Below are 13,554 nucleotides of genomic sequence, written 5' to 3'. Positions count from 1 at the left end.
ATATACATATATATACACATATATAAATATATATATATATATACACATATATAAATATATATATATATATACACATATATAAATATATATATATATATATGGATTTATACCGTAGTTGGATGTACGATAGGAATTTTCCTGGAAGAAAGGGTCTTAAACAACGTTTTGCTAACAAGGTTGAAGACTTTCTGAATTTTGCGAGAGTGCAACAAATTGTCCAAGATGAAGGGGGAATGAGATGTCCATGTTGTTTATGTCGATGTAGACGGTTTAAAAGTGAAGATGAAATAAGAGTGCATTTGTATGCAGATGGATTTATGCCTAACTACTGGATTTGGACTAATCATGGAGAAGAGTCTCCAGCGGCGCCTAATACTAGTACATCTATGGAGAATTATAACACAGGTCCTTCAAGTAGTACTACCATGTTAGGTATAGATTATTATAACTATCAACACTTTGAGGCGATGAATGATATGATCTCAGATGCTGTTGGGGTTAATTTGTCATTCAATGAAGATCAATATGACGATACCGATGGACAGAGATTTTATGGTCTTTTGAAAGAGACAAATAAACCGTTGTTTGAAGGATCTCCAAACTCAAAGTTATCTATGTGTATTAGACTATTAGGTCTAAAGTCTCAATTTCATGTTCCTGATTTAACTTTAGATTTGATGACTAAAATTATGCTAGACGCCACACCTGTTAGAGATGGTTTGCCGCAATGTTATTATGATGCTAAACAGTTAGTGTCAAAGTTAGAATTAGGTGTCAAGAGGATTGATTGTTGTGTTAAAGGTTGCATGTTGTATTATGACAATGAATTTGGTATAAATGATGCCAACTTAGTTGAATGTAAGTTTTATCATCAACCAAGATATCACCAAAGGAATAACTCAAGGGTAAGTAGGGGAAAATCAATTCCAAGGAAAGCAATGTTTTACCTACCTATTGTATCAAGATTGCAGAGATTGTTTGCATCAATACAAACTGCAGGAAATATGACGTGGCATTATGAGAATAGAAGAAATTCAGGCGAGTTGCGACATCCGTCTGATGGTCAGGCATGGAAACACTTTGATCAAATGCATCCTGATTTTGCGTCAGATCCACGCAATGTAAGACTTGGATTATCCTCAGATGGATTTACGCCTTACATACAAGCACCGTCTACTCCTTATTCTTGTTGGCTGGTTATTGTTACTCCTTACAATCTTCCTCCTAATATGTGTACGTCTAAACCTTATATGTTCTTAGCTGCTGTGATACCAGGTCCTTCTAATCCTACAACTGGTATTGATATTTTTTTACAACCTTTGATTGACGATTTGAAGAGGTTGGGGAATGGTGTCTTGACATATGATATTGCTCGGAGAGAAAATTTTATGATGAGAGCTGCATTGATGTGGACCATTAATGATTTCCCCGCTTATGGGATGTTGTCAGGATGGGGCACCCATGGTAAATTAGCTTGTCCTATTTGTATGGAAGATACAAAAGCATTTACTTTAAAATTTGGCGGGAAAGCATCGTGGTTTGACTCGCATCGTAGGTTTTTACCTGCTGATCATGCATTTAGAAGGAACAAAGCTGCATTTATGAAGGGCTATGCAGAAAGTCTAGGACCCCCGCTTAAGTTGACATCAGAACAAGTTTGGAATAAAGTAAAAGATATGCCAAAGGTACATGTTGTTAATGGTGTGGCCTGTAAACCACAAGGTTATGGACAATGGCACAATTGGACAAAAAGATGTATTTTTTGGGATCTACCGTATTGGAAAGATAATCTTTTGAGTCATAATCTCGATGTTATGCATATTGAGAAAAATTTCTTTGACAACATATTTAATACTGTAATGAATGTGAAAGGGAAAACAAAAGATAATGAAAAAGTCAGAAAAGACATAGGTATATATTGCAGACGACCAGATTTGTTGTTGGTGGAACAAAACGGAAAGACCCTAAAATCTCGTGCGAATTACACTTTATCTACTGATGAAGCCAAATCTGTTTATCGTTGGATCAAAGAGCTGAAGACGCCTGACGATTATTGTTCTAATTTGGCAAGATGTGCTGATGTGGAAAATGGGAGGATGCATGGGATGAAAAGTCATGATTGTCATATATTTTTAGAGTGTTTACTTCCTATTGCCTTTAGTGCTTTACTGACACATGTATTGAACCCACTTATTGAAGTGAGTCAATATTTCAAGAATTTGTGTTCTTCAACACTCATTGATAAAGATCTCATCAAGATGGAAAATGACATTCCGATCATTCTATGTAAGTTGGAGAAAGTATTTCCTCCTGGGTTTTTTGATTCCATGGAGCATCTCTCAGTGCATCTTGCAAGTGAAGCTAGGCTTGGTGGACCAGTTCAGTATAGATGGATGTATCCATTTGAAAGGTGATATATATATATACATATACTTGATTTTCAATATACTTGAACTTATATATACATGGAGCTTATTGTACATGTCTTTGTATATTATAGGTTCATGGGTTATTCAAAACGGTTGGTGAAAAACAAAGCTAGAGTTGAGGGCTCAATTTGTTCATCTTACCTACACCGTGAAACAACACACTTTTGTTCTCATTATTTCAACAACGAAACGTTGTCACCAGTTAACAGAAGAAACGTTACTGATAGTGTTATACGTCATCCACATGCTTTATCTGTTTTGTGCTTGTCTGGTCATCATGCTGGTAGGGATTTTCTGATTTTCTGGCCAAGCGACAAAGTATTTAATGTGGCACATGTTCACATTTTGATTAACTGCACTGAAGTTAAACCATACATTGAGTACGTTTCAAATTCCTCTTCATATTAATTATATTTAATTATATGATTAAATTGATATTCACCATATATATGGTCATCGATCAGGGCATTTTTAAATACGGGACAATCATCTGATGATATACATTCAAATTTCCCATTATGGTTTCAACAACAAGTGCATCTCGAAGAACAAACTCCTATCAACATCCACTTAAGGCACTTATCTATGGGCCCGAGTAGAAGTTTCAAAGAATGGCACACCTATTACGTCAATGGATACAAATTTCACACTGAATCTTGGACTGAAGGAAAAGAAACAATTAATAGTGGAGTTTGTATGAAAAGTGTCTCTGATAGTGGTGTAGTAGAAGATTTCTATGGCATAATTGAGCATATTTACGAAATTGACTACACGTTCCTAGATTATGCGAAAAAAGTGGTGTTGTTTTACTGTAAGTGGTTTGATCCATCTAGCAGAGGAACTAAAATAAATTTGATATCCAATACTGTAGACATTCGTATGAGCAAAAAATATCCACGGTTTGATCCATTTGCCCTGGCCCATAATGTAAGACAAGTCTATTATGTTCCTTATCCATCAACTGTCAGAAGCAAACAAGGTTGGTGTGCTGCAATCAAAACAAGACCAACGAGTGGAATCGAAGAAGTTGAAGCAGGTCAAAATGAAGAAGTTGCATTTCAAATGGATGAAATGTCAAATTTGGATCATGTGATTGGAGATGAGACTATTAGTCAACTTTGTCATGAGTCACACATTGGAGAAGAAGTTGATGAACAAGAAATAGATGAATTAGAGAATGCTGAAGGCAATGACTTAATTCACTCATCAAATGATGACAACGATGATGACGATGACGAAGACGAAGACAATTAATTACGCATTATATATATATAGTGTAGTAGAAGTTTCAAAGAATGGCACACCTATTACGTCAATGGATACAAATTTCACACTGAATCTTGGACTGAAGGAAAAGAAACAATTAATAGTGGAGTTTGTATGAAAAGTGTCTCTGATAGTGGTGTAGTAGAAGATTTCTATGGCATAATTGAGCATATTTACGAAATTGACTACACGTTCCTAGATTATGCGAAAAAAGTGGTGTTGTTTTACTGTAAGTGGTTTGATCCAATCTAGCAGAGGAACTAAAATAAATTTGATATCCAATACTGTAGACATTCGTATGAGCAAAAAATATCCACGGTTTGATCCATTTGCCCTGGCCCATAATGTAAGACAAGTGTATTATGTTCCTTATCCATCAACTGTCAGAAGCAAACAAGGTTGGTGTGTTGCAATCAAAACAAGACCAACGAGTGGAATCGAAGAAGTTGAAGCAGGTCAAAATGAAGAAGTTGCATTTCAAATGGATGAAATGTCAAATTTGGATCATGTGATTGGAGATGAGACTATTAGTCAACTTTGTCATGAGTCACACATTGGAGAAGAAGTTGATGAACAAGAAATAGATGAATTAGAGAATGATGAAGGCAATGACTTAATTCACTCATCAAATGACGACGACGATGATGACGAAGACGAAGACGAAGACAATTAATTAATTATATATATATGTGTGTTTCTATATCTATAATATTATATATTGTAATTGAAATGAACGACACCTTATATATATATTTGGATTAATTGCAATTTTGGTCCCCTTATTTTTGCTGAATCTCGAAAGTGATCCCCCCATTTTGTTTCTCCCCAGTTTTGGTCCTCCAAACAGAATTTTGGTTCAAAATTTGATGAAATTTCATTTTTTTTGGATTTATTTAAGTCACACCATGCCTCAAGATCTCATTTGCAACAATTGTACCTGAAATATATGATCATAAATGGTGTAGTACGACTTTAAAAATTGAAATTTCATCATATTTTGGACCAAAATTCTGTTTGAGGGACCAAAACCGGGGAGAAACAAAATGAGGGGACTACTTTCGCGATTCAGCTAAAATAGGGGGACCAAAACTGCAATTAAGCCTATATATTTTTATATTTTATATATATTTCTTTATTTATGTCAGTGTTATAATTTATTTATGTATACTTCATTATTAATTAATCTTATGTTAATTGTATACACACATATATTATATTATATATATGTATGGATATGGATATATATATATATAGACATGGCTTCAGTGTCGGGAGTAGGAGGATCTGCAGGAGGATCAGGAGGTTCGGATGGATCGGGAGGAACAGGAACGGCGGCAATACGAGGAATATCCAAAACATCACGTGGTAAGAAAAAAGTTGCTAAACGTGTTGTTAATGACCCATCTCTCATGCCGATGCCGTCCATTGGTACTAGTGGTGGAGCTATTCCTCTATATCCGGAGGTCCCAGTAGAGCCTTATACCTTAGACGAAATAATGGATCCCGGATGTGTTGATTGCTACAACCGCATTGTCATCATTCCAGAAGGAGATGGGTATGTAAACTATGATTGATTAAATATTTCATTATTATTGCAATGTAAATACATTATTAATTTTATTAATTTATTTTTATATTTAATTTGCATATAAACTTTGAAGATATCTTCCTTTTAAATCATCTGCAAAGGCAATTGCTGAAGTCATACAAGAGAAATATAAAAAACCATGGTTGTCTTGGGGTGAGATAAAAGAGGATAAGACACCTCAAATTAGGGAAGTTGATCAGTTTTTACATTGTTTCAAAGTAAGTCATTAGATTAATTTATTTAATTACTATTTATTTATACATTTGATTAATTTACTGAATTACTAATTATATTTTTAATATTTTTTAAATTTCAACAAACAACAGACCAAATGCACTTGGAAAAGAGAGCATGATGCCGCAGTTTTGGCTTCATTTGACCATCGCTTTTCAAAGCGTCTCTCATCTATGTTGGCTTACGCACGTAATAAGGGGGAGGAAAAACGGCCTAATTGGATTGGTGAAAATGTTTGGACTGCTTTGTGGAGGAAATGGAACACAGATGCTTACAAACAGAAGAGAGAAAAAGCAAAGACTAATAGAGCATCTGAGAGGGGTACCAGTACTCATAAGGGAGGTTCCATGTCTGCTGGAGAAATTAAATATTATATGGTAATTTATTATTATTTATAATATATATCTATTAATTTATATTCAATTAATCATCACATTTCACCAACTTATAAACTTGACATTAATTTAATATTTTAGGAAAAGCAACTTGGAAGGGAGGTCACTCAGGCTGAGATACATCGCTATCTTCATGTTAATCCTGAAACAAATGAGTATACTGATGAATTATCAAAAAATATTCAGGTAATTATTATATATTAATTGTTATATATTAATTAGACCTATAAATTATTATATATTAATTATTAACTATTTTATTTTTTTATTTTTAATATAGGAACAACTTCAACAAATCATGAAAGAATGGGATGATCATCAAGCTACTCTTCCTCCTGCTCAGCGAGCTGGTCCAGTGCAGCGGATTTTATTTGTAATTTAAATTAATCTTTAATTATAATTATAATTTAAATATTTTATTTTAAATTTAATTTAAATTTTTAATTATATTCAGATTAGTTTATTATATATTAAACTTAATTTATAATGATATTATATTTTAAATTTAATTTAAATTTAATTATAATTTTAATTTAAATTTTAAATTTATATTTATATTAATTTATTATATATAATATTATAATACAATATTAATGTTAAATTTGAAAAATTAATTTTTTAATATACGTAATATTTTGTGGCGGCCTAAGTCCTCACATAATATTTATTTTTTAATCTTGATGGTACTTTGTGGCGGCCTAAACCCTCACAAAGGAGGGATTTTGTGGCTGCAAAGGCCCTCACAAATTGCAACGTGTTTTACAAACTTTGTGTATGGACTTAATCAAAGATATAATGACAAATAATTTTGAGTATGGACTTAATCATTCGGTTATTGTCACAGATAAAAAAATTCAAATAAATTAATTTAGCAGAAAAAGAACAAAGTAGAAAACGGAAATTTTTTTACACGCCACCCGTATTATCATCAGTTTCGGGAAAAAAAAACTATGCATATAGTCATTAATCTTTAACATGTATTATTTATATATGATATTAAATAAATGATCAAAGTGAATTGTATAAACCATAGACTAAATTTTCATAAAAATGATGAATGTAGAAAAGAATATACATGCAGTAAAATTCCAGCTCCAAATTGAAAGCTTTGACCAAGTGACGATAAAACATATTCCCAACTTTATTTTCACTAGTCACGTTAATTAAACATTGTCCACTGATAAAATTAATGCAAGAAATATTATTTAAACATTTACATCCATCAACATGTCTGAGATATATGCATTCTATTTGCCACATCCAGTAGCCTAAAATAAACAAAAAAGTGAAAGAAAAAAAAAAAACTAACAACCTTAAGAAAAGTGAAGAAAAAAAAAACAAGGGTGAAAGAGTAAGTGAAATTAAGTATTTGTCCAAGTAAACATAGGTAGAAAACTCATCATCAAACAAAAAACAAAGTGAGAAATAATTGAACATTTTAACAAACTAATAACTACCAACTAGCAGACAAAACCAAGAGAAGGCTAACTATCATATAGTTCTACTTCTTCCTCCCATTAATAACCCCCTTACAATTACATCTAATGTACCATGATGCAAAGATTTAATTAAATTCAATTTAACTAATTAATTTAATGAGTTGCTTAACAGAGAAGACAACAATAGTATAGAATTGGTGGAATAAATAAGAAAAATTTATGCAAACACTTATACTTAGCAATGAAATTCCATATAAGTCATGCATAATAAAGTACCTTTGTTAACTCGAGTGTAAATACTAATAATTACTTAGAACATTGCAAACACTTCATGTGCACATTAAAGATACTAATGCTCTAACTATGATGGTTCTTCTCACTAATTAAAATAGTGCAAAGAGATTTAAATAAACAACCAATATTTCAAGTTATATGAACAATCAATGCAAATAACTATATATCCATCTTTGAAGCTTCATGTTTTTCAAAATGTATCTAAGATTAGAGAGATGAATTTCTCTTTTCATATTTTAGAATCTACAAAATATCATAGATTAAGAAATAGGAAACATGAAATAGCATAAAAAGCTATACTAGAATCAATCATTTGAAGATGATTATAGAGTTACTTTTAGAGAAATGCAAAAGCAAAAACCCTAATCGATGCAAAGGTTGAGCGATAACATAGCAAAGATGAAAATACATACCAAAACCCTAATCGATGCAGAGGTTGAGCGATACAGAAATCGTAATCAATGCAGAGTTGCGAGAAAAATGGGGGAAGTCATGAGAAAATTGTAATCAATACAGAAACCCTAATCGATGTTTTTCCCTTTTTCATTTAGGTCAAGCGACATCAGAGATGAGAGGGTTCTTGAGAGAGAGAGAGAGAGAGAGAAGAGAGGGTTACACAAAGATTGTTTTGCACGAGAATGATAGAGTTTGGGAAAGGAGGGTTACACAAAGATAGGTTGAAAATCGATTTTGGTGAACAATTCTGAAGCGTGTGCGGTAATGAAATATTTGAGATTTTTTTTTTTTTCAAGAAGGTTTTGGCTACTAGAACAGTTTTATTAAAAACTTAACAAGAACGATTATTTTGTGTTGCATAAATCTATCAGTAAACAATAGGGATGACAAAGGTTAGGGTTTGGTTAGGGTAATATAGTACCCGTTCCCAAACCCGCAATTTAAAAAAATACTCATACTCATGCACGTGCCCTCGTGGGTATCAACTTTAATACTCGTACCCTTACATTTTGGATACTTAAGTGCATGTATCCATACCCATTACCCGTGCTTTTACAAAAATAGATCGATAAATATTAGATAAAACAAAACTTATCAATATCATAAATAATAGATAAAACAAAACTTATCAATAACAAGTTTTATATAAAAATATATTTAAATTAAATCATGTTTTATTAAATTAGTTGTTAATCCTCATTTGTTTAATCTCATTTAATTAAATAAATTATAAATATGGTAATATATTAAGTTATATTTAATACGATTAACATCTAATAAATAAAATCTTATTTAATTTAATCATTTGTTTCGCTGTCAGTACTCTATGTGTGTGACTCTTATAGGTTATCACTCAATTGGTAACAATATTAAATATTATAAGTAGTTTATATAATATAAAATATTATAAACAATGATTGGCATCTAGCAATGTATTTGTGACTCAAATCATGAGAAAATTGGTGATACGATTTAAATCTTACGGCGACTACTATTTATTGTTCGATAATTGTTCCTTCGTCCAAATGTCAAATTGAACGCAAGTCACAATATGTGTCATCCTTGCAATGTTCAATTTTTTATTTTTCCATCCCATAGTAGACATGTAAAATCAATAGACTCAATATCACATTTTGGTCCATTCTAGCATGGCCATGCATTTCCACAGTCTCACTTTATCGAGTGATCCAATACATAACTCCTATTATGCATGAGAAACAACTCTTATCTACATCTCTCACACGCATCCACATGGTTTATTGCAGACACAATAATCACATTTATGATTGTCCTATTACAGACACATGTGATGACCTTAAAGCCTACAACTCCTCATGTAGGGATCGTAGTGACTTCAAGTCGAATAAATTGGTATTTATAAGACATGGTTCAATTATGAAACATCAATACCATGCAACTAAAATAACTGATGTTTAATTGAAACTTTGATATTTGTAACACACGTAAGTCGACTCCCACGAGGTTTAAGTCGATTCATATGTGACTAAAATATCCAATATTTCAACCCTAAATCGCAGGAGTCAACTTATACCATGTATGAGTTAATTCATTTGACTCAGGGAAAGTTTGGTAGGTCTATACACACACCAAGTGAGTCATTTAACCTGCATCAAATTCCTGAATCTGATTTAGGACATGCATAACTCCATTCATGTAACCTATGGACCGATCCGTGTTTAAAAAAAAATATTTGAACATGGTCTTCAATGTATTTTATGACTTGCTAAATCATTCTAATATACACTTACTGTTATGCTTGAAAAAAAATGATATTTTCAAAGGATTTTTTTCCATTCTATCAAGACCTTGAATGGATATTGAGAACTAGCCAATTATGAGACCAACAAAGGCACATAAAATCAACTATATTAAACCTAGTCTTGACATACATCAAAATAAAAAGTATTAGAAAGTACAACAAAGATGGGGTTTGATTTGTGTTGACAGTTTATGTTTTTTTAAACTTGAAGTTCTTTATCAAAAGCTTATTTTCATTTTATAAATAGTTTGATTTAGAAGAAATTGAAAATAAGACATAAAAAACTTACACATGAAAATAAAGAGATAATGGAAGAGAAAAATAAGACCTTTAATGGACATTGAGAATTTAACATGCACTTAATGTTATGCATGATAAATTGATATTTTCATATGAGTTTTTTCTTCTTCTAATTTAAGACCTTTAGTTGATATTGAGAATTAGGAGATCAACAAAGACACACAAAATCAACTATACTAAACCTAGTTTTGACATACATTAAAATAAAGGTATTTAAAAACACAAGAAGGATTAAGTTTGAATTGTGTTTACCGTTTTAAAAATAAGACATAAAATATATAAGGGAAGAGAAAAAAACAAAAAACATTAATTTTTAAATTAGTTTAGAACAACTATTTCTACATCTAATCTTCCATTATTGGAAGAGATATTTTTCTTTAGTACCGTAAATAATTTAATCCACTACAACTAATTTTAGTTAAAAAAGTTACAAATATTCTCTATCCCTCTTTAGGTTTCATGTACTATTTCTTCTAGCGTCATTGGACTCTACCACATATATTATTTCTTTAAACATCACCGTACTCTAAAACATAAATTTGATCTTCTCAACAACCTGACATCACTCTTACTGGAAAAAATGAAAATTTCGTAGTCTCTTATAACACATATCTCATTATATTAAAAACGACTTAATACTTGAAAAAAAAATTATCTGAATTTTACAAAATAAAGAAATAAAAGTATGAATCATAACAAAAAAAAAAAAAAAAAAAAAGCTTTAAAAGGATAAAAAATCTAAGGAGTAGATGTATCCAACTCCAATTATTTAAAGAATATGATATGAGTATCGACAACATATGAATGAATACAATTAACTAAGGTGAGAGCCCACACTATCAAATTTGTATTTGATATTGCTTGCACAATAATTAGACGCAATATATGATTGATGAACATGTGATTCATGCGTACGCGTGTGGTCCCATTTGAATAATTGACTTTTGGTAATCCAGAAAAGGCAATTCATCTTTATCGGGCTTATTAACACGTGATTTCTTTCCTCATCTTCCACGCCTTAAGCCACCAATATAGTATTTCTCTTCCCGAATAAATTATGAATAAAGTCTTCTTATATCTAAAGCTTATTTGATCATTGTCATACTCTCAATCTAAATTTCTTTCATCCAAATTCTGTCAAGCTTTGCTAATTGTCTTTTTTACTCTAAATTTTACTTTTTTTTTCAATTTTTTATTGAATCGGAAATTTATAATATATAAATTATGTGATACATAATTGAAATTTATGAATATTAACAATGTTAAATAAAATTATATAAAATATTAATTTTGATGTATTTTAATAACATATTAACCTATTTTAAATTTGTGTAAAAATTTAAATGCACGATCCTCATAATATAAACTTTCATCCTTATGATATTGATATAAACTTTCGATCAAATATAAAAATTAAAAAAATTAAAAAAAATATAAAATTAAGCAAAATTGAGAACATTGACAAAAATTTAAAGATATTTAGATTGAAAAGATCCAAACTCGATATGATATGAGACTTAATAAAATATAACTATCATATTTTAAGACTTCACTTCTCTAAAGTGAACAATTTATCAGAAAATTAAAATAAAAAATCTCAATTATTGATAATCAAATGGTTGATATACACATACACAACACAAATTGAAGAATTATAATATTAAATTTTCACTTTAAATAAATTAAATTTTATATTTTATCATAATTTAATTACCATTTATTGTTGCTGATGTAAAATATTTTTAAGTATCAACATAGCACAAAACATTCATGGATATAACTTATTTATTGTAAAAATTATATATATATATATATATATATATCTAATAATTTATTATAATAGTTGTAGTTGATAAAAACTCTTTACACCTACTGTATATATAAATTAAACTGATCCATTAATCATGAATATAATTTATCCCGTTTTTTCTATTAAAAAATTTATCCTTAATATTTTTATTTTTATTTTTTTGTTTTTCTGTCGCGTCATGTCATTTTCTATCACCCATGACAACTATATATATGTTTTTAGGGAGACAACTATATATATTATTATACTATATTTAGCTAACCTACATCATTTGATTGTCTTTTTATGTAATATTTTGGTTGATTTTAAGAACCACACGAAGCACCCCAATTATGCCCAAACTTATTTCTTAGATCACGACGTAACGAAAATATTATCGGTTGTGCAATACATATCAGTAATTCAATTATTTTTGTCATGGGTGATGCAATTATGGGACATATATATAACAAGAACATTCACGCTAAATTATTAAATATTGTTCGAATATTGATACATTTCATTCTAGTCTCAAATATAAATAAAAATTAAGTTAAAGAAAAGCGATGTATTTAATTTAAATTTTAAATCAAATAAATAAATTTTCTTTAACTTTATTTCTGTTTATTATAATCAATAAGAACAATTAACTAATCTAATTAACTTATTAGTCTAACTAAAAACTAACTAATATATATAAGTGACTAATTAATTTAATTAACTAGTAACTAATATTGTATTTAATACTTAATTATATTTAACACTCGAGAAGTACTTTGTTATGATGAGTCATAGTACCCAAAACATAATTTATAATAAGTTAAATTACATTCGCGGTCCCTTAACTTAATTTCAGCTAATGTTTTAGTTTTTTATTTTTTTTTTCGAGTTGGTCTTTTATTTTAATTTTAAGTGACAATTTGATATTTTATGTTTTAAAATGTCAACAATGTTGTCCTTTTTTTCACAAAAATTCAAAAAAATTATCAAATTTTTCAAACAAAACCCATGAAATTCATTATCATTTTCAATAAAATACAAATTTAATTAAATTCATAACTTAAATCTTGAAATAAACTCATATTTTCATTATTTATTTGATATTGTTGGAGATGAAAATATGAGTGTATTTGAATATTTGAGTTATGGATTTGACAAAATTTGTATTATATTGAAGATGATTATTAATTTTATGGGTTTGGGTTGAAAATTTTAATGATTTTTTTGAATTTGTGTATAAAAAAGGATAACATTGTTGAAATTTTAAAACATAAAATATCAAATTGTCACTTAAAATTAAAATAAAGGACCAACTCGAGAAGAAAAAAAAAAGATAAAGGACTAAAACGTTACCTGAAATTAAGTTAAGGGACCACGGATGTAATTTAGTCTTTATTATATATCTAAAAAAAATTATCAAAGTTATGAAAATTGATATATAAAATAAAAAGTGAATCACTATTCTACGAAATAAAGAAAAAAAAATGAGTTGTAACAATTGAGGCAATAAAATTTATTCTCCTTTGATTTTTCTAAATTTATACCAATTAGTTCACTGCTCGAACCTTAAACTTCTACAATGGA

At 29.7% G+C, this 13,554-nt stretch overlaps 1 protein-coding gene across 1 annotated transcript; it reads left to right on the top strand.

Annotated features, from left to right (window-relative positions):
- Nucleotides 1-4,862: 4,862 nt before the first annotated feature.
- LOC140920067 (uncharacterized) lies at nucleotides 4,863-5,513 on the top strand. The gene is made up of 2 exons (XM_073367380.1): nucleotides 4,863-5,250; nucleotides 5,357-5,513. Exons 1-2 carry the CDS (start codon nucleotides 4,883-4,885, stop codon nucleotides 5,511-5,513), a joined length of 525 nt encoding a protein of 174 aa, XP_073223481.1. The 5' UTR covers nucleotides 4,863-4,882.
- Nucleotides 5,514-13,554: the final 8,041 nt, after the last annotated feature.

Source organism: Cicer arietinum, chromosome 4 (genome assembly GCF_000331145.2).
Source record: "Cicer arietinum cultivar CDC Frontier isolate Library 1 chromosome 4, Cicar.CDCFrontier_v2.0, whole genome shotgun sequence".
NCBI lineage: Eukaryota > Viridiplantae > Streptophyta > Magnoliopsida > Fabales > Fabaceae > Cicer > Cicer arietinum.
This window is presented reverse-complemented; position numbering and strand designations above follow the sequence as displayed.